The sequence below is a fragment of the Mycetomoellerius zeteki genome, unplaced genomic scaffold (genome assembly GCF_001594055.1).
Source record: "Mycetomoellerius zeteki isolate Tzet28-1 unplaced genomic scaffold, Tzet1.0 scaffold93, whole genome shotgun sequence".
NCBI classification, from domain to species: domain Eukaryota; kingdom Metazoa; phylum Arthropoda; class Insecta; order Hymenoptera; family Formicidae; genus Mycetomoellerius; species Mycetomoellerius zeteki.
The window spans coordinates 894,753-922,229 of record NW_017257968.1 but is presented as its reverse complement, the minus strand read 5'-3'; the positions used below and the strand labels follow the sequence as shown (position 1 = coordinate 922,229).

Genomic DNA, 27,477 nt, shown 5'->3' with positions numbered 1-27,477 from the left:
TCGCTTTTTATCGCAAATGTGCACGTAACGTAGGGGCCTGTTTATACACAAGTTTATCAATGTAATACGCCGCTGCAACGCGTTTACACATAACCCATTTGAGATCGTCGCCCGCATAATTCTTTTTCCTCCACCTCCGCTAATGGCGAAATGCAAGATGCAGCAAATAATACGACAGCTAAACAAATTATAACTGTTAACAAGAAGTGATGATATTTTTTTCCGGAGATTAAAACTTTAATCAAAATATTAATTAAAGGATTTTGCGGGAAGAGAGTGTAAAATGAGTGTACACGAGTTGAAGAAAGATATTTATTATATATAAATCTGCAGATCACGTTTATATCGAACCGTTTATTATATTGGGCAGAATCGCAGAAATAATGAGCAATCAAAATTGTCGAAATACTTGTTGTATAAAAAATCTGAAAATTTTTCTGACATTGCAGTTTACGAGAGATTGATTGTACACATTATAAGCAATAAATTATCAACTTAATTTAACATAGGTCGATCTCGCCTTTCATCTCGAATTAAATGGTTTAATAAATTTGATCATTCGATATATACGCTGATATTACCGTCTACAATACATTTGACTGTACAGGCGCGAATTAAAGGCACGATTAACAAATTACGAAACGTACAACTTACGAGCATAAGAACGTTTTGGTCGTTTTTTTTTTTCAATAAACGATTATAGTTGCAACGTTGTGGCTGGGAGAATGCCGCCGCGTGTTAACATTTCAAATAGCAATTTATGTGTTCGCCAGAGTGTTGAATTTATCTTCAAGATTGTTAGTAGCGATTACACTTTTTAACGAAGGTGCATCAGTCTTTAAAACTGAATTGTATATCCAAGATAAAAATCGTAGACTTTGATATCGACTCGCTTAAATATTGATTCACTCAGATATTTCTGATAATAAGTTTTTCTTATGTAGCACCTTATAATATTCCATGTTACTTTGACGGTAAAAATTAATTAATGATGAAATTGATAACTGTTAATTAAACATTTATGATTTATCCATTAATTTATTACTTAAGAATTCAAATTTTATGCCTAAATGAATTGAGGTGTGAATTAATTAATTCGAAGACTTTTTTAATGAATTCAAGACCGTAACTTATCCTTTAGACGCAATATTAAAGCGAATTTATAAATTTTTAAGTCGATTCAAATCAACATACTGATCCATATTTAAATATCTGTGACTGCCGTCAATGATTTTCAATCACGCGGCTACCCTGGACAAGCGGCCTCTTTTGAATCGCTCTGTATGACAACGTGCTACACGCTGGCATTGAGGTGTAGTCTAAGCAGAATAGGCTAACTAACCAACTAACCACGAGACCACGTCAGTAGGACAGTGAAAGGCGACCTAGACCAAGTCTCTTTCCAGCCGCCGCATGGCGTGGAGTTAGAACTTAACAGAGGGAGAAAAAGAGAAAGAGAGAGAGAGAGAATGAGAGAATGACAGAGAGAGAGAGAGCGAGAGAGAGAGAGAGAGAGAGAGAAACAGTGAAAAAGACGCACGTGTCCCACGCGTGTGTGTTTACCAAGTCGCGCGGCCACGTGCAGCGCGTGTGCGGCACGTGTCAGTGTGCATATACGCGTACTGACACTACCGACCGGTGCGGCAGGGAAAAATGGAGTTGCAGCGGCGCGGGAGTTGCCGCTCGTTCGCGCGGATATTTTAATGCCACGCCGGACGCTGTCGGAAGTGCAGTTAAAGCGTCGTTAACGTTAAGCGTAAATTATTCCACGGACATTCCACGACACGCGGGGGAGACCTTAGCAGCACAGTTCACCACGCAAACTCGTTGAAGATCTTGTAGCCCTTCGCGATTTAATCAGGTCGTTCGATCGAATCTCGCGCGACCCCGGAAATACCTGGCGTGCGTGCTCCACCCTTTCGAGGTGTTTCCAAGACCGACAATTGCGACCGATGCGATACTTCATTATCGTCTTCCACAGAGATCTTTATCCTACGGTGTACGCAAGTGCGTACGCACGTACGTGGGCTTCCCTGAGAACGTTTACGAGATATTTGAACCTCCATTCAAACCTACGGGTGACATACCAAGAACAATTTATTACCGGAAATTTCTTTCCCGTTTGTTGCGTAGAACCGCACCTGGTTCCACGTCACTCGAAGGAATCGTAGACAAAGTCACGTTTTCATACGGAGGTCGCCCGCCGGTGTGAATGACTGACGCCGACGTTCTGGAGGACACACCGTGTAGCGTGTAGTTATTTGAAAGTATAAAGAATGCTATGTTTGCCGGAATTTTATCATATTTCCGCTGCTGCGTAGTAGCCCGTAATATGTTATGCGTAATATATTAAAACGTGACGATTTTTAAGAAAAAGGAAATTAAAAAAATGTAATTTGATTATTTTAAAATGTAATATATTTTTTATCAATCAAATTATGATTTATTATAATTAGTCTCAATGTCATGAAACGATGTTTGGAAACAAGTAGATAAAGTGTTAATTCATGGAATTGTTCAGTATAGGAATTGAAAAAAGATTCGGCAACTTCTAGACAGATCACGCTTTTTTTTAAAAAATAATAATATATCTAATAATAACTATTGTTTCTTTTTTGTACATTGATTTTTCTTAAATCAAACTGTAAAAAAGATGTAGGATAATTTTAAGCGACTGGAATTGCTAATACCTCCGAACTCTGCCCGATTCCTACGACTGATTCACTCGTGAGATATTTGCGGATCGGAGCTGGTTCTACAGAAGATTTTCACTCTAAACTAAGATGAGAGGATGGGCGGGAAAGAGGTAGGGGCGGACGACTTGTCCGAAAAGGATTTACGATCGACAAAAACGCGCTCTCGCAGAATTTCGCCATTGCAGCCGGCCGGCCAACCGTTCGAGGCGACGAGAGAGTCGGCCGGCGCTTCGGTCCTTTCGATTTCGTTCTCGTTGCGGGATTGTAACTTTGATGCCCGGCTCTTGCCGCGAGAAAAGCACAAAGATAAAAATAACAATTTCCGACGACCTCCTTGGCTATCAAAAGAAGAAAGTTTGTTGGCGTTCGCGGAGAGAGAAATTAATACAACTGTATAATCTTAATCAAGATATGCAATGATAATGTGTAATTATGTATTAATTATTAACTAACACAAATTTTTTAATATTAATTTTGTGAGATGTTGAATTAAAGCAAGTCTATTTTAAAACTTATAATTATTATATATGAATTGTATATGAATTGAAAATATGGAAAGAAAGAACAATTGTAAAAGCATAATTTATTTAATTTACTGACATAGAATGAGATCTTTTAATATTACAAGATTATCTGATATACGCTGATAATAAGAAATGACGGAGGCGTCAAGTCTCTGCATCTGTTTTCAAGAGGGCAATCCGCAAACTGCATCTTAATTTTCACACATGCATAGTGCAGGCTGGTGAATGGCGAATGTTATAGGGTCAATGGCGCGTAGAAACGGCATCGTAGTACCGTAAACAGATTCGTATTCTTAGACAGGATTTTAGGGGTCAGCCACCATACGCTGTTAAGCCATTAACGACGATATAAAATCTACTCGCTAACGCGCACGACGATGTTCCGCAATTTCCGCGCTGTTTATTCAGCATCGCTGGTAGATCGTATGGCAAGTGTCTGCCCTATTCTGCGACTGAAAATAGCAATATCTATTAATATATCCGCGAACGGTTTCATCCATCTGTTTCGTAGTTTTTTGTTGTTGATAAAATTAACAGCTTAGAATCAAAACAACGATATGCTTTGATGTAGCAAGTAGACATTATGAAACTGATAGACATTATCAGACATATCATGACTGCTTCTTCTATTTTGATACAATACGATTTAATCACTATCAAGATAATAAAATGTTTTAACAGTATCCGTTTAATATTTATTGAAATAATATGTTGATATAATAATAGATACATATATAAATATACAGGGTGTCATTAACTGATTAAATCACCCATCGTGAGCAGGTAGAGTGAACCGAACTGAGTCGAAAAGTCCTCTACCATTTCGCAATTTTCGCAATAGTTAACAATATATTAATTACTAAAAATGGCCGAATATTGATCTTCAATAATTTTTTTCTCAAATACTATCAATTTTACAAAAAAACTATAAGAGACAAAAATTGTTTATTTTCTTCTCATAGAACTCTAAGAATTTTTTATCAACTTTTTTTAATACTGCATTTTCTTATTTTTATTATCATGAGAAAATACGGTATTAAAAAATTCTGAAAAAATTCTCAGAACTTTATGAAAAGAAAATAAACAATTTTTGTCTTTTACAGTTTTTCTGTAAAGTTGATAGTATTTGAGAAAAAAATTATTGAAGACCAATATTCAGTCATATTTAGTAATTAATATCTTGTTAACTATGCGAAAATTGCGAAATGGTAGAGGACTTTCCGCTCAGTTCGCTGTTCACTCTATTCTCGGTTCACTCTACCTGCTCACGATGGGTGATTTAATCGGTTAATGACATCCTGTATATTAAAGTCAGACATAAAACTGTTCTTTTCTACTTTGAAATGATATGATAGTAAAACTGTTACTTTTATTTAGAGATAATATAATTTCACTTTAGTAACAAATTAATAAAATGTTTTTAAAGTGTTATATTTATTTATAGTATTCATTTATGTAGCATATTGTTATGACAGTAGATACAGACATTATATGGTCAGACATATAAAGGCTGTTCCTATTACCTTGAAATATAATATGTGATCTTATTACTTTTATATATATAATATCAAGATAATAAACTATTTCAATATTACATCTATTTAATATTTAGTTAGGTAATATTTTGATATGCAGTAGATATAGATTACAGACATTATAGCCAGATATGTAAGACTGCCTCTTTTACTTACAGTTACAAATAATATGATTTAATCATTTCAATTTTAAAATAAGATATTTTTAAATATATTATTATATCTTTCAAATAATATATTATTTATATATTATCAAGAATTATACACAATTTTAAATTTAAAACATGTAAAAAGTAAAAAATAAATGTCAAATACTTACGTAACTTAAAATCTATTTCAAACAAATTTAACTTTTATGTATATATTTATTCATATTTGAGAGCATTTTTAAAACTACGTTTATCTTTTGTATTTTTGTAAACTGCGTGCTTAAATGTCTTACACTTTTTTCTATATCTTTTCTATATTTCTTCATAATTTTGTTTAAAGTATATTTTAAAGTAAGAATGTTAATAAAGTAAGAATACTAATTACTAGCACACACTTATGTCTTGATTTACGATCGAGTTTGCGTCGTGAGTAGATATTTTCGAGCGCGTAAGTCGACGTGTAAGTCGACTGCGAAGAAATCTCGAAGCGAAAGTGAGAACGTGTCTTCGCCGTCACACATATTCAGTAGCGTTCTAGTGCACAAACTCCTACTCGCGCTGTCAGTGAAAACCGCTGGTGCGATAGCCCGTGGAATGGAACGCAAGGGAAATGAGGAAAATCGGGCACCGATGAAAGTGAGAGGACGCCGGCTACAGGGTGTCTCAGGCGGCTTATTCCGCAGTCGACCGCGAGAGAAAGGAGTTCACCTCTAATGGAGTGGCTGGTCCAGTCGGTCCGCGCGATCGATGGAAAACGAAAAAGGCGCAGTGGCGGAGATTGACCGTTAGCGAAGTTTCGAAATCTTTTCATTGTCCAAGTTTCAAAATACAACTAAAAGATACAATCGTAACAGTGCGTGAAATCGAAAACAAAAAGGCATAATGGCGAAAAAGACATTAATGATTATTTTGAAGTTTTGAAAATTTTTATTATTCGAGATGCATCTCAAAATGCATTTGTGAGAAAGGCGATATCACATAAAGAAATTAAAATATTGAGAAACAAAAAAATGTATTATAATTTAAGTTTTTGTAAGTGAATAATTGACTTGATAATACAGCTTCTTAGTAGAATTCTCGGAACAAACTTTACATAGCACGTCCATATAATTTTATTTATCGCACTCTAACAGAAAATAAATTTCTCACGTTCACCAGGATTGTTTTCTCGCTACGCCCATGACCTAGACATCAGACCTACTTGCGGATTCTCTAAGGCAGAATTGATATGCACGTTCTGCATATCGTGCACACTGCACGATGACGAACGGATTAAATCGGAGAGCAACTTTCACGTTTGCTCTCACGCGTGCGATTTTTTCCTTTCTTTCTTTTTTACTTTTTTTTTAACATGCATTGTGCCTCATTAGCTGGGCGCGCGCGACCGACTTAAGATTTCGTAAGGCGATTGTTCGAATCGTTACGTCAACAGCGAACTAATTCCATATAATACAATCCAGCTAGGCCTATGGTGTGGATGGGTTTAATGTCGTAAAGTCCCACATTTTATACGCCGTAAGTTATTCCAAATGACATTACTTGCATTACGTCCGAGCGCGCGCTTTCGTCCCGCCGCTTTTCATCTAACTCGAACTCGGTTGGCTGTTATTTATTTGGTGTTACAAATAAATATGGAGAGAAAGAGAGGCAACTGGTTATCATAAACCTTTCTCCTGGATAGCAGAGATTAAATAACTGCTGGATGCGAACCCTGAAATTTGTGTTCGCGTTCGCGGAACTTAAAGAGATTTCGAGGAAGGCGATCTACATGATTATAGTTCTAAATAATGCAGCGAGACGCATAAGTCAGGAATTTGAATTCACGTGAATTTTTTAGAATGTCGAAAATTACTTAACGATTTTGCCAATTTTTATAATATTGACGCTATTAAACGCGTTAAGATAATCGAGATCAAGCTTAAAAGCTCGAAAGAAGTTGGAATGTGATTAATTGCAGGGTTAGGAAGTAACTTGTAACTAAGTTATAGTTACAGTTTCATTTTTTCAGTAACTGTAACTTAATTTAATTACATTTCTTCCAGTAACTAGTAACTAATTTAATAGTTACTTTTACAGTTACTTTACATTTTAAACTTATTTGTCAATTTAATGTGATTGGTTAAAATTTGAGTACTGATTGAACCACAGAGGCTACAGTCCATTTGATACTACAAATGCTTCGAAGTATTTTTTGATTGGTCAGTTTGTTAAACTCTTTCTTTCGATTGGTCAATCAAATGCTTCGAAGCATTTGTTAAATGCATATTATTATTTTGTCCGTTATTTGAGTTATATCGCTTATATTCCCGCGAAATTAAAGGAATTTTTTAATAAAATTGTATTGTAAACGTAAATTTTTTTTTTCTTTGATAGCCCTAATAATATCAATATCAGTCATATTGTTCTGTCATAATAACATAAAAGTAACTGAAAAGTTACTTTTTTAGTAACTGTAATTGTAACGAGTTAATTTTTAATCTCGATAACTTGGAACTGTAACTAGTTACTTTTGAAAGAAAAAAATTTTAACTGTAACTAGTTATTTTTACAAAGTAACTTTCCCAACTCTGATTAATTGTATGTATACATATACATATATGTATAATTGTATGTATGTATATATGAACATTATTTAATAACTTATTTTTTCTGGTTACAGATCGATCATTCGAACGTAAGTTTTTTGAGAAGCCGAAAGATTCTTCTGACAAGAAGGATCCTGACTAGAGTTCGCGAGGGTGCTAAGGATAAAAGAAAGGGACAACCACTTTATCGCGCATAGACAAAAAAGTGAGGGAGAATAATGGCGGGCGAGGACACACAAATTTTGTCGAACGGCAACGTGGAAGCGCTTACAATCATCCCACCGAAGATGACGAATGGGAACGGGCTGATCTGCGGCGACAAACAGCACAACAACAACGGTTTGATACCGAATGGGAAGTTGCATGGGATCGGCGGTACGGAGAACGGCAATCTGATCGTGCCGGATGAGAGGTCGAGCAGCCTTCATACGGAGTTCGACGACGCCGACGTGTCCTGCGGATGGGGCCCGTGCAGGCCTCACTGGTTGCAGCACTTCGCCACGAAACAGGCCTTTTTAGTGACCTTTTGTCTTACCTGGGTCAGTACACCAAAGAAATTTTATAATCTTTTAAGTGTAAATAAATTTATTAGAAAATTATGTATAATAGATAATTAGGAATAGAAGTGAGTAAAAAATAATGTAAGAAGTTAAAGGAGACAGTGATAATTACGTGAGTGGTTCAAGTCAAACCGGGACTTTTATTCTCATGAACCACCCACATATATCAATTTTGAAGAATAATATTAAAGGATTAATTATGTAATTTTTTTTTAAAGGGGAGGACAAAGAATAGGCTTTTCTCTGATTATGTTAACAAAAAATTTTATTAAATGAAATCTACGAGTTCATCTCTACGTCAATTTGACGTAAAATTATCTTTATTTTTTTTTTCATTGTAGGTGCTTCAGGGTATGTATTACACATACTTCGTCTCCGTCATCACGACAATAGAGAAGCTCTTTCAAATTCAGTCAAAGACAACAGGCATTATCATGTCGGCTACGGAGATCGGTCAGATCGGGTCCTCCCTGTTATTGACGTACTATGGCGGCCAAGGTCACCGGCCGAAGTGGATAGCCTGGGGCATGATCCTCTTCGCCGTGAGCTCGTTCACCTGCTCGATACCCCACTTTATCTTCGGCGAACAGCTGATTCGTCGACAGAACGAGATGCTGGTCAGCCACGTCGGACCCGGCGCTGCGAGCCGCGGGCCCAACGACACGTATCCGGCGAATCTCTGCTGGTTCGAGGAAAGCAACAGCACGTTAGACGGGTGAGTGCTACTGTCATAACTCTTCTTCGAGTTATCCTCTTCTATTTCTAAATTCTTAATGAGTGACGCCTTCCGACGATTCATCATAATGAAGAGAGATCTTCATTGGCTTTTACCCTCGTGATTAAGTAATAGCTAACTCGACAGTCGTGAATCATCAAAAACACAGGGATTAGAATTTATTCATCGCAGTTGTAGCAAATGTGAGTGTGAAAGAGAAATCGAATTATTCAAAATTATCAGTAATAATTAAATTAATAGGTTAATGAATCAGTTAATTTAATAAAATTATTGGTTTTATTCATACTAATTGAAATAATGTACTAATTAAAATAATCCACTGATTATTTAAATTCAATTTAATAGCGTTAGTGATGATTTGTAAAAGTAGTAGACGATTTGTAAAATTTATTCCTCGTTTAACAAACTCAAATAACTTGTTGGTTTACTTGAGAAATCAATACAGAAGCATTATGATACAGTTGAAGGAAATTTACGATCGTCGCGTTATTACAATGTCTCGCGAAGAAACAAGGCGGCATGCAAACGATCAGCTGTGTTATCGTTTCGGGCGAGATACAATAATCGTTTGCCGTGATAAATACACAATGTAAGGCGGAATACCGCCGAAGTAATGGGTATGCAGTTTTGCCTCAAACTCGTATTATACAAGAACCGGTTTGTCGCATTTCTGCAGGACGAGTTGCACCAGCGGTTCATAATCCGAAGGCAACTAAAGAAAAACGAATTGCGCGCTTTACGTTACCACAAAGACCTTTTAGACAGCTGAACGTTTTCGGATAGAAATAGTCTCTTTATCGTTAGAAACAGTTTCGGAAATAGAAAGTAGGAAATAGAACGTGTTATAAAAGGAGAACTATGTTAAGACTTTCTTCAGAAGATAAATGTCTTATATTTATAAAAGATTCTACGTTTAATATATTCTTTTAAATAATTCCAAGAAAAGCTTAGCTGAAAAATTCTAAATCAATCAAAAGATGAATTGTTTTTAAATCTTTTCGAAAATAGTTTTTAACGAAAGGATAGAAGTGTGCAAATTATACGCATGTTAATTTTATGTCATGTATGTTATATCAACGACATAATGTATGAAGGAAATCGATTTTCATATGAAAGAAAGAAAATGATAATGTGTTTGGTTAACGAGCGAGAAAGTTTGGCCGATAATGTTGTTCTCTGACGGTCGTGATTATAACAACGGGCTCCATTCTTCAGCAAGCGCTTCTATACGTGTGTTGTAATTCTGCTAATTGTTATATAATGAAAATGTCCATTGATCGAGCACAATGAAATTTCACAGCGAGTGGAATGTTTTAAACTGATTCACGCAATTTAATGCGGTAATAAAATGGGGCAATGTCGATTACTTATTATGGGGCAATGTCGTTTTTCTTGTTATCGCATTGCAGCTGCACTTATCATTTCTCGTGAAGAAAAAGGACCTTATATCCCTTTCATGTAGGCGTTAACTTCCTGATGTATTCCCGGAAATAGTTGATAGAATTTTACTATAAAATAGAAATTATCGGCAACGAATTTAGATAGCAATAATTGGGACATATTTATAAGATAATTTGGATAATTCAATGTTTGAATAATGAAATTACAAAAATCATTATTCTGAATTTATTGCTTCTGTATATATGCTAATCGACAAAATTTTATTGTCGATATCAAATCTTGTAAATGCCATTGACCTTGTAATTAAATTTTATTACTTTATTTTGTAATTATAAGTATTAATTTTTCTAACTAGATAATACATTTATGGTCACTCTGACGTTCATCTAAATAATACTATATACGTGTGTACTATGACCGAGGATTGAGTAACTTGCGTTAATAACCAACATATAGGAGAGACCGGGGATAGTAGACTCATTTTTCAAATTTTTATAGACGAAATTAAGAGACTTATCGAAAAAATGAATTCTACGCCAGTTACTACATACATTTGACTATCTAATAATATTTTAATAATAAGGGAAAACTGATAATTACTATGAAAAAAAATGCATTTTTCTAATGCATTCCATCTGATTTAACTAGCCCCGGGACCGGGGTAAGATGACTGATGGTATGGGGTAATTTGATTAACATTATTAAAATGAAGATTAATAAATATTTTAAGGTACATCTTTGGCTACATAATAACAAAAATTTTATAAAAATGTATTTTAAACACAAACATATTTATTATAAAATAAAAAATGTATAACTTTGTACTAAATGACAATTTATCTAATCCGAATTACAGTTATAACAAAGATAATACGATAAGTTACCCTTTATATATTTAGAGTACCCACACACATGTTCACAAAATTATCCTTTTAATTATTCTTAATATTTTCACATTATTATTACTACTTCTATTACACTTAAAAATAATTTTACAAAAGAAAGAAGGATGTATGAACATATATGGATATGTTTCATATATAATTATATATGTTTATGAATATTTATACATGTTTATGTATAAATGTTCATAAACGTATATAATTTATCATATTATATATGTTTATACATATTTATACATATGCATGAAAAATTTCTTATACATGTAATTTAACTATTATTACTGGTAAAAAAAGTTGATTCTATCGTGTTTTATCAGATTTTGTAAGATTTATACAAGATTCCTATAAGATCTGATTCAAATTAATGAATTTACGAATCAAATTTCATATTAGGAAACGATAGGATTTTTCTATCTTTTCGAATGAGCCTAGTTTTATCGAGATTAGAGACGTAAGGGAAACTAAACTTATAATATTTACCACTGAGGTAAATCTCTTTAAAGGAATGAAATATTGTCACTCTTTTTCAAGAAGTGAAACATTTTCACTCTTTTTCAAAACTGACTGTATTTTCACTCTTTTAGAGTGAGATTTCATTTCAAGAAGTTTGGGAGTAAATACTATCAGAGTCGTCACTAAATTAGTCATATAGCCCCGTATTGTGATTAACCTACTAGCCCCATCCGTTCATTTTTTAAAAACATTAACAGGATACAATAACAAAGACAGATAAACAAAAAAAATCTGTTGGACTTTATTAAGTAAGAACTACGCTTACTATCTAAATGGAAATAAAATATCTCAGACAATTATATATACGATTGTAAAACAAAAACTTTAAGAATAAAAATGTTTACTTAGGTGTACTATTTTTTTAAATTGTAGCGTAACTTCTATTATATTATATAATAGATATGTTAGCAACGAGATGTTACAGCAGACTGAGCGGCAGTCGCTGCTGCGTGCTCAGACGGGTTTACGCGTGTCTCTCTCGTGCGATTTGTTTATAACGTAGCCTCGATTATTATACTTACCCCTATAGTTTACTGACCTCGGTCTCTCCTACATCGGATTTATTGCTAATTATAAATGCCTAATAACACTAGAGAACGTGGTTTCTGTTGTTTGAATAAAAGATACCATTTCCTATGTATTTTTGCGAAATTCAAAATGGATCCGCCATTTTGAATTTCGAAAATTTGACTTCAAATTCGGATTTAGTGATCTCAAAAACCTTGCTACTAACATTCATGCACAGTTCTTAAAACTTTTTCTTCAAAAACATTTTTGACACAAAATGGTTTTCTTGGTGTGACTACGCAGAGATTATCTCTGTGAAAAAAAAAATGTACTGCGTTATAAAAAAATATATTTTAAAGATAAAGGTTGGCACTTTAAGATGGCGTAAACCAAAGTAGAGAAAAAAATTTACTTCGCTAACAAAAAAATCACAAATATGTCAAAAAACGTTAATTTTGACACCTTTAACTTCACTTCTCAAAAACCTGAGTTGATAGAGCAATTTCGCTGCCGGATTCGTGTTCAGCGCGCAAAAATACATAGGAAATGGTATCTTTTATTCAAACAACAGAAAAAAGCTCTTAAAATGTCGGTCTGTGTAATTAATTATATATTTTTTTTGTCTTGAAGATGGAACATATCGACGATCGCATCCAAATTTGAATCGGAATGTACAGGCGATTTTCTTACGGAGCAAAGAAGAATACAAACCAAGATAACTACGGTGGTGCTTGCAATATTTTTTGTATCATTACTCGGTGTGGGAATGGGTCAAACAGCGGTATACACTCTCGGTATACCGTATATCGATGACAACGTAGCCAGCAGAGAAAGTCCCTTATATTTCGGTAAATCTTTTCACCAATTCGGAAGTTATTGTTATATTCTAATCCTTTTCTTTTATACATTAATATAACAGATTATACATATTTTAATTATTTTTTAAAATAATTTAATTATTTACTTTTATTATTCAAATATTTATGTTTATTAAATTCTAATTGTTAGAAACAACAATTTTTTAACATATAAATTATTTTTTCGATGTAATATTATTTTTGTAATACAAATTAAAACATTTATTTTTCTGTGTCTGCAAATCACTATCCGATATTTAATCATAGATTTAAGACTTAAAAAATCATTTTATTATGTGCAACAGCGATCACCATCGGAGTACGGATTCTTGGTCCAGCGTTAGGTTTTATGCTCGGTTCTGTATGCACGATGGTCTATGTGGATCTATCGAGAAATCCACAGATTACGCCAACGGATCCAAGATGGGTCGGTGCTTGGTGGCTTGGTAAGTTCAAATAAATGATAATATCGAAATTAAAAATGACGATTAGTTCAATTTTAATGAGTAAGAATATGGAAATATTCCGCTTACAATATATATATTTTGAGTTTTATAATATTAATGATAACCAATTTATCGAAATTTTTCATAAAACGCTTAATCTTCGATTTTTAATATAAGAGACGTAAAAAGATTTGGTTCGTTAAAAGTTATTTGACCTTCATCGTTTAAATTGTGTAGTTAGTATTACGTGACAAATCTATCTGCAATTTTTGTCGCTAGAATGTACCATTAGTCAGATATCTATTAATCTCTTATGCTCGGTTTTACATAGAAAAATATGTCGAATGATATAAAAATAATTCCTTTAATGAGAATTGAAAAAAGTCAATAAACTAGTAATTCACTTTAAGTTTGCATTAAGTATGTCCACGCAATTACATTGTCCATCTGATATTAATAAAAATGCTAAATGCCTTAGTAATTTTATAAAAATATGTATTATAAAATATATTTATTATTATATTTAAAATACATGTAAATGTTTATATATGTTATTATAACATATGTAAATGTTTATATATGTTATTATAACATATAATTAATAATACAGTAGGAAAGCACACCAATTATCTGGACATTGATTATCTGGATTAAAAAAATATGTTAAAGATGTTCATCCAATAACTAATTTTAACTACAATAATATCATTTTTAGACCATATATGTGAGAACACAATCGATAAACTAGAACCCTATATCGGTCGAAGCTAGAGCTTAAAATGCTTAAATAATTCAATCTTGAATCACTAAATATGCTATATATGTACTTGACATATATACCACACTTATAGTCTAACAAACTGCGCGCCGAAAAATTTCCGGACTATATAAACACAATTAAACCACTGTAGTAATCTCGCGAATTAAATTAATTTCTAATAATTTCGATGCTCAAACAGGCATCATATTTCAAAGATGTTAATATGCTGAAAAAACTGTAATTAAATTTATTACGAAAAATATTACCTCGGCCGGGAGTCGAATCCGGATTTCTTGTATTCCGTACGAGCGTCCTTAGCCATTAGACTACCGAGGCGATAATTTTAACTAATTTTAACAAGTATATTGGAGTTCCATTTATTAATATATTTTTTATTATTTCTATTTATAAATATTTCTTAGATCATTGGATTTATTTCTAAATATTTTAGATTAGATTGTACATAAATAAAATTAAGATGTTCGAATTTTATAAAAATATTAGTATATTATTGATACAGATAGGTGCAAATAAAACATACAGACCAACAGACCTCAACGTAGAAACTTATACGTGATAAATATTTGTATCGTTTGTTTTGTATATTACACAACACAGTGCGGAAATAAACAATACGGTCCTCGCAACACAGATAATAACAAATCGTTCTATGAGAAACACTAACTGTGGTAAACTAAATATAACAGCAAAGGTATCAATACGAAGATCCAACATCATGGATTCGATAAAATCACTGAACGGATTCAAGAAAGCACAGATTGTTGCACTTGCTAAATATAAATCGGAATATGAAATTGCTCGTGAAGTGAAGGTATCAATTACACAAGTTAGAATTGTACTTTACAAGTATAACATACATAAATCTATAACTATTATTTTACAAATGATTCAAACATCACATGAATGTGATATGAATTTTACTAAATCATTAATAGAAAAAATGTTTAAAGAACATAAAGTACAAAATGTAAAGTTACGTATTAAGATAATCAGACGTGCAGTTTTGGATGATTTGTCAGGATACAGCTCGTAAGTTAAAATACTTAATTATATGATTATAATACATAATGTGATATGACACATGTATGTATATATATATATATATGTATATATATTATATATTATATATATATATAATATTCATTGTGTATATTTATTGAAAATTTTGTGCGGATAATTAATAGTATATGACAATTTCATTTGTCCGAATGATTGGTGTGTTTTATTGCGTTTGTAATTTGCCATCACGAAGTGACTGTTTATTTTGTTTTAATTTTTGTGAGGAATCTTTTTTATTAATTTTTTATATGATGTTTCAGGTTTAGTTCTGATATCTGCGATGTTGATGATAGTAAGTGTGGGGATGTTCGCGTTCCCCCCACGGTTACCAACGAGTCGTACCCCGAAAAGATCGGATTCACAAAAGCCCAGCTTGAGAGGTAAGTCCTGATTTATTCTTCAGAAATGTCTTCGATCTCTTTCGTCAAGCTAGTCGCTGTTTCGACCGCACGACATCGAATCTCGCGCCTTAATCTGTTTTTATAGTTCGCCATAAGCTGCTTTGCGGCAGTTTCCGTCTCTTTTTATCTCTTTCTTTCTTTCTTTCTGTCTCGCGATTTCCCATGCGAATGATCTCGAGAAATTTTCAAGAACGAAATGGAAAACGACGTGTTGTCCATTCCGTTCTAATATCAATTTATCCTCGTTGCAATAATATGCAACATGTAAATTTAGTTTGTGCTATGTATATTGTTACGCTCGCGCTTTCTTTCTTTGTTTTTATAATTGTAATATGTGCAACAATTCCGGTATCTCGACGCTTAATAATGACTTGTACCAGCATTTATAATGAATCACTGCGTGTGATAACGCTGCACGCAGTCGCTGTGAGAATAAATAGCATAGAGATAAAGGATAGGAAATTGATTGAGCATTAGAATTTGCCCGATCAAAATTTGAAATATGTGTAATTATGTAAATATATGTGTAGGACGAGATCTTGTTTTCCAGTTTTGTGAATGTTATCTTTTGAGTGTTATGATTCACGTTTAATCAAAAACAAAAATACAACCTACATCTTTTAATAATTGTTTCATATATTCGCGATCTTATGTAAGTCTGGAAAATATAATTACGAGTATACCTGTACAAATGGCATATGAGATTACAATATAGAAAAATGAATTCTGAAGGAATATGAAAGTAAAGGAATAATAATAGATCTTTTGTATGATTGCTGATAATACTTTTACGTTGATGGCAAGTGTTTTTATTGCGCGTTGAAAGGTTCACGACGAAAGGCGAAATTCTGCACGCTTGCCACTTGCCATAGCCCGCGGATCGAAGGCTAACGAGAATGCAAATAGAACCCGGAGACAATGTGCTCTTCGTAAGTTAATCGGGAGCTCACGACGAGCGATTTCGCCTACGGCTCGAATAATGCTTTCTCTTATACATATATTTACATTGCGCAGCAAGGCAACGATATATCGGTGTGCTTTGAACAATTTTCGTCAATTTTTTAAAATTTATTAATTTATTTTTTGTCGATTAAATGATTTTTATTTTATAATAATTGGAGAGAGAGAGAGAGAGAGAGAGAGAGAGAGAGAGAAGAAGTAAATGTATAAATACTAAAAATATGTAATTGTTACAAACTACAAAACAATATGAATAATGCATTGTACAAGAGTCTTTACATGTAACATTTATTTCCAGCTTTTTAGATTTTTATAAGTAATCTACTGCTTCGCTGACTTTAAGTTAAGATGTATATTTAATCTATAACAACCCACGCGTTTAAATCGCCTCCATTATCCAATGATGATCGAGACTCAACAGGATGAATCACTGTGCCATATCCGCAGCTGCATCGATATCTCGCGCGAAGTCCCAATATTGGTCCCGCCGTCGTCGCACGGCGACGAATAATGCATTCATACGACTCTATCTATGCGCATAAAAGAAACGAAGCGATCAGACGATCTCTGAAGCGGTAAGTCTCTGACGGTTCAAGGTCAATAGCGGTTCTAGGTGGCGAGCGGAGAAAATCGGTATCGCCTCTGTCTATAATATATGCGGGTCTAATCGGGAAAGTACGACTCGCACCGAGATTTACAGGTTTCGACACGCCTGTGAAAAAAATTCGGCACGCGATTAGGCTCTCTCCGTGGAGAATCGTTCCTCGAGCTCCTCGAGTGACTCTCTCGTGAAATTCGGCAACCGTGAATAATCAACTTCATGATTAGCTTTCTGCGCTTTTGCGCATTTTTTCCCTCTTCTCGATGTTTCCAGTTGAACTTGTACTGCCAGAAGTGCTCTTTGAAGACGGTATTTCATGCTTCATTTGCGATCCAATCACCTTGACCTGTTTAATCCTCTGATTTCTCTTAATCCGCTCAAAATGTATCAATGAAAATTTAATATATTATCAAATTAATGTATGTTTAAAGTCATTTTGTTAGTTGCAAATATTAATAGTTAATCGTGAAATATTATGTCGGATGGAAAGCCACTAAAAAACATCTCAATAGAAAATTGAAAATGTAATTGTAAAAAGTTCTTTTTTTTTTTAAGAGAATTAACATGAATTTATATTTTTCGTAGAGAATTTATATTTTTTGTTAAGAGAATCAGAATTTTTTGTAACTGAATTTTTATTTTAGAAACAGAAATCTACTGCAATATTCTCTATAATATTCACGTACTTTATTGATAAATAATCATATTTTAAAAATTCCATACAATTTTTTATAATGCAATAATAAGTGGCCAAAAAAGAGTAGACGCGTAAGAATAATTTTTATAATTCTTACAATTTTAAAAAAGATGGAAATGATACATTTTTACTACGATGCGTTTCCCAGACAATTTTCTGCACGATTTGCGAAAAAGTTCGTCTTAATTACCGCGTATCGAGTTGCTGCGTAACTAAGGGAGAAGAGAGAACTTAGCTCGTTCTGATGTCGAAAAGCCTGAAATCGTCGGATGCTCCTTTAACGGAGCCTCGCGCGCGGACGGTGCGTTCACGCGTGCGTCGCGTAAACGGCCGCGTATGTTGCGTGTGTACACGCTGCCGCAGCCGTCGCCGCTCTTTGCGTGTGTGCGTTAATAATAATGACTGACCGACTCGTGCACGAGGTGGGGCAAGTTCACGGTCACGCGTCGTGCATAGAGGCGGTGGTGGACACGCACGCGCGTACGTTTTGCGCGTGCACACGGACTAACGTGCGTGTGTCTCTCACTTCGGATTTTTTTTTTCGTTTCCTTTTCTTTCCCCTCCTTTTTTGCGTTCTGTGTTCTGTGTGTTCCTCTCGCTCTCTTCCTTTCTCTTTTGCTCATCTCTCTCGGTTGCTCTGTACGAGTGAATTCGTTACGAACCGCATTACAAACACCGTCGCACTCAATTCGGCGGATCGCCTACGTGCGAGCCTTTTTAATGTCTAACTTTTAACCCGTGTCTCTTCTAATGTTTTATTTATTGTCGGACACTCTGTTATTTTCTTGAAAGGCGAGTTCCTGTGCCTTCGCATATTTATAACGAATATTTTAGTATCACGTTTTAAACATAATTTATTTCTGAACGTTCTACGCATGTAACTGCAAAGACAAGTAAATCAATTTATATAAAGACGTGACATTGAAAAGATCGTGACATTGAAAAATCATAATTATCATAGCTATAATGAATATACAGGGTAGCGCATAAGACGTCATAACATTTAATTTTTAAGCTTTGTCAATTTTGTTAAAAATAAATGTATTTAATTATATTAAATTATACTAAATAATAAGACATTTCATGCGTCACCTTGTAATCAGATATGCGAATTCACAACAATTAGATTTGAAAGATACAACTGAACCGTTCTGCAATATTTTAGTTTTACAACTGGACTTACAAGAGGTACTCAAATGAAATTCAATTGTTGTCCAATTATTGTGCAATCGTTATGTTCGAGCACAATTATAAAATAACACTTATGCATCTATTTATACATAATACGCTCTCTTATTGATCACATCGCGATTTTCAGGGTTTCTCGCATTAATCACTAACTTAATGATGTTGATGGTTACAAAATCAGTGAAATAAAACATTTGTCAGTAAGAGGATATATTTTTGAACATACGATAACGATCGGCGTCTCACGTTCGAACCTTTAAAGGGTACTGTGTACGTGCGCGATAATACTCGGAGCGCAATGTTAGTCACGTTTGTCTACTCATGGTCTGTAGGACGTCCCTATGCGGAGTTGCCACGACTGGCCTCTCCTAGCTGGCCTCTCACGGATGCCTAGAAGACTTCTAGGCAGTCCTAGGCATGTAGCTGCGTTTGCACGCACAAGGTTACGCATATACTATACACTTTCTACAGTCTCATGCGAAAAAGACGCTCAACTCGTCCAAGCAGATAAATTAAATCCTCAGCAGAGGGAGATCGAAAGCATTTATTTAGCTTCTTTTTGAGCAAATTATAAAATGATTAATTTAGCCTTTAATCTGCTCTTCGTTTTATAACAATTAGATTCTTTTAAACGATGAATCTTTTTCTCAACTTTTATTTTCGCAAATGAAAATGCATGAAGCTTAAAATACTATGAAACTTTTATTCTGAATTCTCTTGGCAAAAAAATACATTTTTTAATTTACGATATTTACTTTTTAATATCTTTAATCGAATTTCTTTTTTCTTCTGGGTAATTTTTAGAGAAATTTTAAGGCTATCTTATGACAGTATAATTTAAAATTATCAAAATCATTGTTTTATTATTTGATATTCTTCAAAATGGGAAAGGAAAAAAATTCATCCATTAAAAGATTTAACATATACCATAGTTTCAATAGCATTTAATAGAATCAAGTATATTATATTAATTTTTCAAATATTTCTATTTCTAAATGCTATAGCGTACATAAAAAGATACACATTTTCTATTCTGAACTTTATGACAATTTAGTAACAAGAGAGAAAGACAATTATGAACATTTCTCTCATTAGAATCGACTGCAAATTGATTCGAGAGGTGTGTAAATGCGTTTGTCGAACTTCGAGAATAATTTCGTGCATCTAAATTGCGACAATGTCATTCCCTTAATCGTCGGTAACTAGAATGCTGGCGGTCTATAGTTTCTGAGAGAGCAGGTATATACGTTTCAATGGGTCAATACGTTCGGTCGGCCAAGCGATGTACCTTCGTCTGGCCAAGAGCGTGTGTAAAAGTCCACGCGACGCATCGATCTTCACCGATACGTACGTTACATTGATTCCAGCGAAACTGCTAGTAAATGTAGTCGTCGTCGTCGTCGTCGTCGTCGTCGTCGTCGTCGTCGTTAATACTGAAATCGCTTGGAATTGTCTGCAAATCGCTCAGTGTTTTATAACAAAATCGTACTGCACGGAGCCTCGTCCCTTTCTCCTTTTCCCGACACGATCTCTTCCTCCATCCTGTTCCCACCTCGACCACCTTCGAACCTTTTCGCATCCTCGCGAGGAAGAACGCGAGAGGAGAGACTCGATTGCTGGCTAATTAGCTCGCCCCTCGTAATCGAGCTCGTAAATATACGGCGGATCGGTAGACCCGGCAACTCTGTCAGATTCGCAGAGGATGAGTATATACGGTTGTTGCACGGCTCGAAGGGACAGAGGGATCTCAGGCGAGACCGGGACCAATAAGAGATAACCGTGGCCACGCGTGCATCTCTCGCCTTGCCGCGATGCATCTGCGGAGCCGGATTGCGACTAGGACTATCGCTAAGGGGGCCCTGCGTAACCTTCGCCCATGAAACGTGTAACACCTCGAGTCGATGACCCGTATATCCGTTGCACATTAATACGATGGTGTGAGATCTCGTTTCTCTCATTTGCCTAGGGAACATAATTAATAGAACATTTGATGTCAACTTTCGAAAATTTCGAAAGAACGTGGCGTTCAATTAGGCGTTCATTCGTTATGTATATCTGTTATCTGATACCTTGTATGCCGACTGATTTATTGCTATTAGGTTGCTTGATAGATTTATATCTATTTTCCAGTGATTTATAGATGAGGAAGATAAAACGCAATTTACATTTTAATCGATGACAAATATTTCTTCATTACTCAACAATGTCTGGTTGTCGTATCACAATTCTCTTTTATTCCACCTGTATCGGAAGTCGATGACAACTTTAATAAACACGCAAGAGTTTACAGACTGATCTGATATTTATTCTTGTTCATTCCTGCATTAATTTCAACCGTTTATACTGTTGCAGACTTTCCCAGTGCTGTAAAAAGGCTCTTGAAAAATGACATTCTGATGTTCAGAACTGCAAGTAGTGTGTTACACATCCTGCCGATTGCCGGTCTCTACACCTTCCTACCAAAATATCTCGAGAGCCAATTTCGCCTACCGGCTCATCATGCAAACATGATCTCAGGTAATTATCGCGAATGAACATGCGAGTGGTACCCGGGGAACCCCGAAACGTATCCCCAATTATATTACTAATGACATGCATACCGTGAGAGATGAATCGTGTCCAGAGTAACAGCGACGACGTCATTCCCGAAAGATCGGGCGTGCGACGTCGCAAGATTTCGCCGCCGGATGTCCGTCGCGATTACGACGCAAAGTGGATAATTTGACGTAAACGTCAGAATGGTCGTGTCATTTCGCTCACGAAAAAGAATTATTCTCTCACTTCGTTCGTCGTGCAGGAAGTTGCAACAAAATCTGTTGGCCAATCAAACTGAATAATCTAGCATTATTACTAATCCTTCGACTTAAGAAAACATGTAATTTTCAACGACATTACGTATTTCGGTTTCTTTTTTTTCTATTATTATTTGAAAAAAATTAGACTTACAATGAATAAATAATATTAAAACGGTGCAGGTGTAATGAAAGATGCTAGAGAGAGCAGCTGCGGTTTAGCCGCGTGTGTAACGATAATGGATAGTTCGACATAAACGGTAGTACGAACTCGCGCGTATCTCGGTATTAATTGTACAGTATCTTATTTTACGTGCATGCGCGTGCTAATTTATGATATTGTCCGCCGAGTAATTGGCGCCGGCTGTAGAACAAGGCTGTGCCGTTTCTACATTCTACTATCCGTCATTCTACGCTCGCTCGGATATTATTCGAATATAAGTACAGAGAATAATTTGACAGAACTACCGCTGTTACGTTGTTGCTACTGATTTCGAATGATTTTGTATCTGCTCGCAATAGAAATATATTAAAAAATATATTATATTATATAAACTAAAAATAGTAAAACATTTTAATTCTGAAATGTCACGATAAATCTTCATTTATTTTTTATTTTTTTTTATATTTGTGCTATTTTTTTAATTATTGAAAACATGAATGCTTTATTTTTATGATAGATAAAATGTAATAAATTAAACAATAAAATTTATTTAACGTATTAGATAAAATATTGAATAACGTACATAAAAAATTAATAATACTATATAATTGTTAAATTTTTTTACCTAAGTATAATATAATTGTATTTTATGCTGTTTATTGTATCCAGATAATTTAGTAAACAGCATATTTCTATTCAACGATTGTGTTGATTTTTATGGAGTCTATTTTAATAAAGTGACTATCATTATCCTTGAGTTCCCATGACTAGATTACGACGCAGAACATGAATTGCCAGGTGAATGGCTCTGAACGTATAATGAGCAAGATTTTTTGCGCAGGTGTTGGTGGGATCCTAGTGATGGGATTAGGCATCATAATTAGCGGCGTGTTTATCTTGAGGGCGAAACCCAATGCCAGATTCGTCGCAGCCTGGATCGCCTTCACCGCGATCGTTTACGCGATCGGCATGGGTGTGCTAATGTTTATTGGTTGTCCGATGGATGACTTTGCCGGACTTGTGTCACATCCCGATGGGTAAGTGATTTCATCCAACAGAATTTAACGAACCGTCCCTCGAATAATAATTACATTCAACGCGGATGTCATCGAAAGAAGTCATTACATTACGCATATATAAATAAAACATTTTATTGACATATAAACGTATGTATATTAAATGAAAATAATATAACATATTAAATATAAATTTATAATAATATTATATTAGCATAATATTGAGTGTCAACAAAATCAATCAAGGTTTTTATTAATTTTACATTTAGTATCAAGGATAACAAATTTAATAAAGTTTGTATTTTAGTGTGTTTTTGTTTTAAATAATTTTATTATGTTTTTCTATTAAAATAGGGAGAATACAGAAAAAAAAGGCAAAAGAGATCTAGAATAATATACAGCATCTGCAATTAGAATTCATGAATTTTAAATGAGGACTCTACGTTCTCGGATTCAGTGGAACATATGACACGAATCCGTTTCGCATTTTCATATTCCTTTCGATAATATCTCCTCATCGCTTGAATACTTTTTCAAAGTATTTAACTCATGTCAGTAACATCGTTACGAAACTATCGCGATTGGCATTTTGCGTATTCAAACGCGCGACTTGGCGGACGGTCGGTGTTTAACGAAAGACAACGTGTTCGAATGCGTGTCCGATTAGAATGTGCATCGTAAATACATGTATCGGAAACGTGCGTAGACCCTCGTCCTCCCTTCTCTTATTTACAAGTCAACGATATCTCCTGGTTCCCCTAAATACATACATTTCGCTCTCCTGATTTACTCCTCGTTTATCTGCCCGGCGCGAAAGCGAGAAAACCTCGACAGTGACTTTCTGTGATCTGAAACATCATATTCCACTGAATGGAACAATCCATGGTCATTTATTAAACGTGGGCAAATGCAGATTTTTCCTTTAATAACAAGGATTTAATTAATTTTAATGAATTTTCATAATGAGTCTTGATTTTTCATAATTGATTCTTGTACAATTGTGAATAGCCTTCTTTTTTCAGCAGATCTTTCCCTTTTTTTCTTCTGAAACATAAATTTTCTATTTTTTAGTTATATTATAAAAATTGTTATATTATAAAATGTTATATTATAATGTTTGTTAATGTTATATTATAAAAATTGTAGAATTTAAGTTTCGAGAAAAGAAGATATTAATTAAGGAAAAAAGATATTAATTAATTTGACGCGTCTTTAAGACATAATTTCTAATATTTAAGCTACACTATAAGCCGACATTTTCTTGCTTAAACAAGATATTTAATGCATCTACGACAATTACTTATTGAATTGTTCTTTTTTATCTAACTTATTAACTTAATATGAAAATAGCTCTTTTTAATAATTAAGCAAATGCATCAAATGCATTTTAATCAAATTTATTAATCTATTTTCATGTTAGGACGAGTTATCTTGAGTAAGCAAAGTAGATATAAGTTAAATTAAATAAAAATAAGACGTAGTTTAGTTTAAAGCGAAGTTGATCTATAAAGTGACCTGTTCCCGCAGACTCTCTAGCTTCGAGCCGACCTGTGAGGCGACCTGCGTCTGCAATCAGAACAAATTTAGTCCAATCTGCGGTTCCGATAATAAAACGTATTTCTCTGCGTGTCACGCGGGTTGCTCCAATTTTACGGTTGCTGACGGCAAAGTGTCATCGGTAAGTGTTAAGCCCAGTAAAACCGGCATCTGACAACATGCTCTGATGACATGTTTACTTGAGTGAGATTATCTGGGATATGATAGTATCTGTAATAGTAATTGAATCACTTTTGGAAACATTAAGAATTGAGATTGTTGCGAATTCATTCGAAGATCAACGCGATTTTGGATAATTTCTTGTTTTTGTTTGCAATGATATTTAAATAGCATCATGATTGTTAAACGAAGATAATTTTAAGCGCTCTGTCTTATTCGATATTTCTTGAATCTTTACCGACGAGATTTAATTCTCTGAGCATAAATATCCATTGTGAGCAATTTCGTCTCTTTCGAAGTGAAATATTATTCAGCAGCTATGCTCTCACATTAGATGCAAGAAATTATCATCTTTGCTACGACTTTTCTCTTCTCACTATATTATATTTGATATTTTACAGTTTTCCGATTGTCAATGCATCGGACAAAATGTTACGACATTACCGGAAGTAGTGAACACGGCGTCGATCGGGTATTGTGCACTGGAATGCAGTAACTTTTGGGTTTACATGGTCCTGTTCTCAGTCTTCGTTTTTATTCACTCCACGAGCGAGGTGGGCTCTATGTTACTCATTCTGCGATGCGTGGATCCCAGGGACAAGGCCATGGCACTCGGCCTGATACAATTCGCCATCGGCTTGTTCGGTAATTATTTGCTGAGAAATTTTTCTCAATCTAATAAAAATAGAAATTGCGGTGAATTTACTTGTCCTAACTAAAGGAGAAAGCAAATGATTAATATTTTATATAATTTTTGGTTTGAAAAATAGGAAAGATTAATTATTTATAGAGACAGGTTTCATAATTTCATAAAATATTTCACGAATTGAAGAAGAGATAAATCAACGAAATAGATTGACGTAGCGAAGAAATTGAAAATTCTTAATTTCTTACTGTTCTAAAAATATCTTTTTTAACAGTATCTTTATTTCTTCGCTTTAGGCAATGTTCCATGTCCTATCGTTTATGGTGCTGTGGTAGATTCCGCTTGTCTTGTATGGGAATACACTTGCGGTGAGCGAGGCGCCTGTTGGCTTTACGATTCGAACGTCTTTAGAATGTTCTATCACGGTACGTACAGCTTAGACATGTGTAAAAAAATCTTACGTTACTGGAAAAAAAAAATGGAAAAAGCAGATTAAGAGATTCCAATAATTAGAATGTTTACAAAAAAAATATCGTTGAATTTTAATAAATACTCGCATTATTGGTAATACAATAATTAATAATATTTGATTGATTATAACTTGAAAAATGCTAATTAAAAAACTAAATAAATTAAGATTACGAGGAAAAACATATTCTTTAAACAACGGCGAAATTTGTAGTATTATACGCTAAATTGAGTATAAATACAGATTATGTAATATGTCGATCGAATGTTTCTTTTACAGGTACGACAGGCGGTATCCTCGTGTTGGCCTTCGTGGTAGATATAGTCGTTTGGTACAAGGCCGGGAGCATAAGCTTCGTGGAGGAGCAAGAGGGCGAGACAGGTACTGTGGAGGAAATGGCGACGTTAAAATCGCAGGACGCTCAAGCAGTCGACAACGACTATTTGTGAAGGTTTCGTATTACTCTTTTGTGGTGAAGGGCCGCGACGGCGACATTATCATCGTCGTCGTCTAAGGATGCAACGCAGTGTCGTAGAATACGTAGGGGCATCGTCCTTCACGAATGGTGTCAGTACAGCTCGTCGTGCTTTCCAGAGACGACTTTCCGAGATGGAAAGATTGATTTGCCGACGATTACACGCATTCGAATGGAACTTTCTTCGAAAGAGTTCTGTTCTGATGGGCAGGAAGTCTAGTCCCTCTTGTCGACGGCATCCGAGCATAAAGAAGCAGACTTCGCGTGAATCACAGGAAGACTGAAGTCGAAGGACTCGGACAATTTTAATTCGGTGACTCGGAGGATCAAAACTCAATTACGCGATAAACAAGGAGAAAAATCGAGTTTTGAAGCATACAGAAATAATAAACACGCGATAAAAAAGAACGAAGACACGGAAGAAAGAGGGACTCGAAGCGAGCATACTTTGTCTGAGCATCGCAACGTAATATAAGTCTCTCGAGTGCGCCTTGGAAAAGTTAGTAGGGTTTCTCTCTCAGGGAAGCTTGTCAGTAAGTACACGCAATAAAAGTAATACTTCCGTGCCTACGAAATGACCGTGTTTGCGGCGAGCACGCGGTCCGCCGCACCAACAGATCCGGGGAATCGAATCGAATCAAAGCACACGAGCGACCTCGCGGGTGGCAGTGAATGCGGTTCGCATGGACAGACAGTGAGGGATTGCCTCGTGCTTTGCACCGGCGTTGATTAGTATATGACGGCGTTCCCGCCGCGCTCGCGCGCGTACACACGTTATCTAACTCTCTAACGGTAACGTTCGTTTACCGTGACGCAAAAGGAAACACAGAGCATTTATGTAGATTGTAGATGTAGGTTTTTTTTAAATAAAGATTTAATAAAAATTTTAAAGAAGGAGGTTATGATCAAAAATTAGTGTATCGATATTTAATTTGTTTAGTATCTAATATTTTAAAATATCCATAGCTTTGAGTTATAACAATAAGAGAGTAAAAATTTTTTTTAATTAAAACATGATTGCAAAATTTTATTGTTTGTAAAAATTATAATATTTTTGAAAAACATAATTTCTTAAATATACATGTAATAAAAATTTTTTAAT

The 27,477-nt window shown here is 34.7% G+C and overlaps 1 protein-coding gene across 1 annotated transcript in view; it reads left to right on the top strand.

Moving 5' to 3' along the window:
• The window catches only part of Oatp74D (Organic anion transporting polypeptide 74D), a 75,263-nt gene extending 48,062 nt beyond the window's left edge, over positions 1-27,201 (top strand). The window contains exons 3-13 of the mRNA XM_018460329.1: positions 7,564-8,028; positions 8,391-8,764; positions 12,739-12,956; positions 13,271-13,411; positions 15,512-15,631; positions 21,451-21,615; positions 22,895-23,090; positions 24,597-24,747; positions 25,187-25,430; positions 25,728-25,856; positions 26,180-27,201. Of these exons, the coding sequence (XP_018315831.1) occupies positions 7,708-8,028; positions 8,391-8,764; positions 12,739-12,956; positions 13,271-13,411; positions 15,512-15,631; positions 21,451-21,615; positions 22,895-23,090; positions 24,597-24,747; positions 25,187-25,430; positions 25,728-25,856; positions 26,180-26,349 (2,229 nt within the window). The 5' untranslated portion in view covers positions 7,564-7,707 and the 3' untranslated portion in view covers positions 26,350-27,201. The remainder of the gene's footprint in view (positions 1-7,563; positions 8,029-8,390; positions 8,765-12,738; positions 12,957-13,270; positions 13,412-15,511; positions 15,632-21,450; positions 21,616-22,894; positions 23,091-24,596; positions 24,748-25,186; positions 25,431-25,727; positions 25,857-26,179) is intronic.
• The last annotated feature ends 276 nt before the right edge of the window (positions 27,202-27,477 follow it).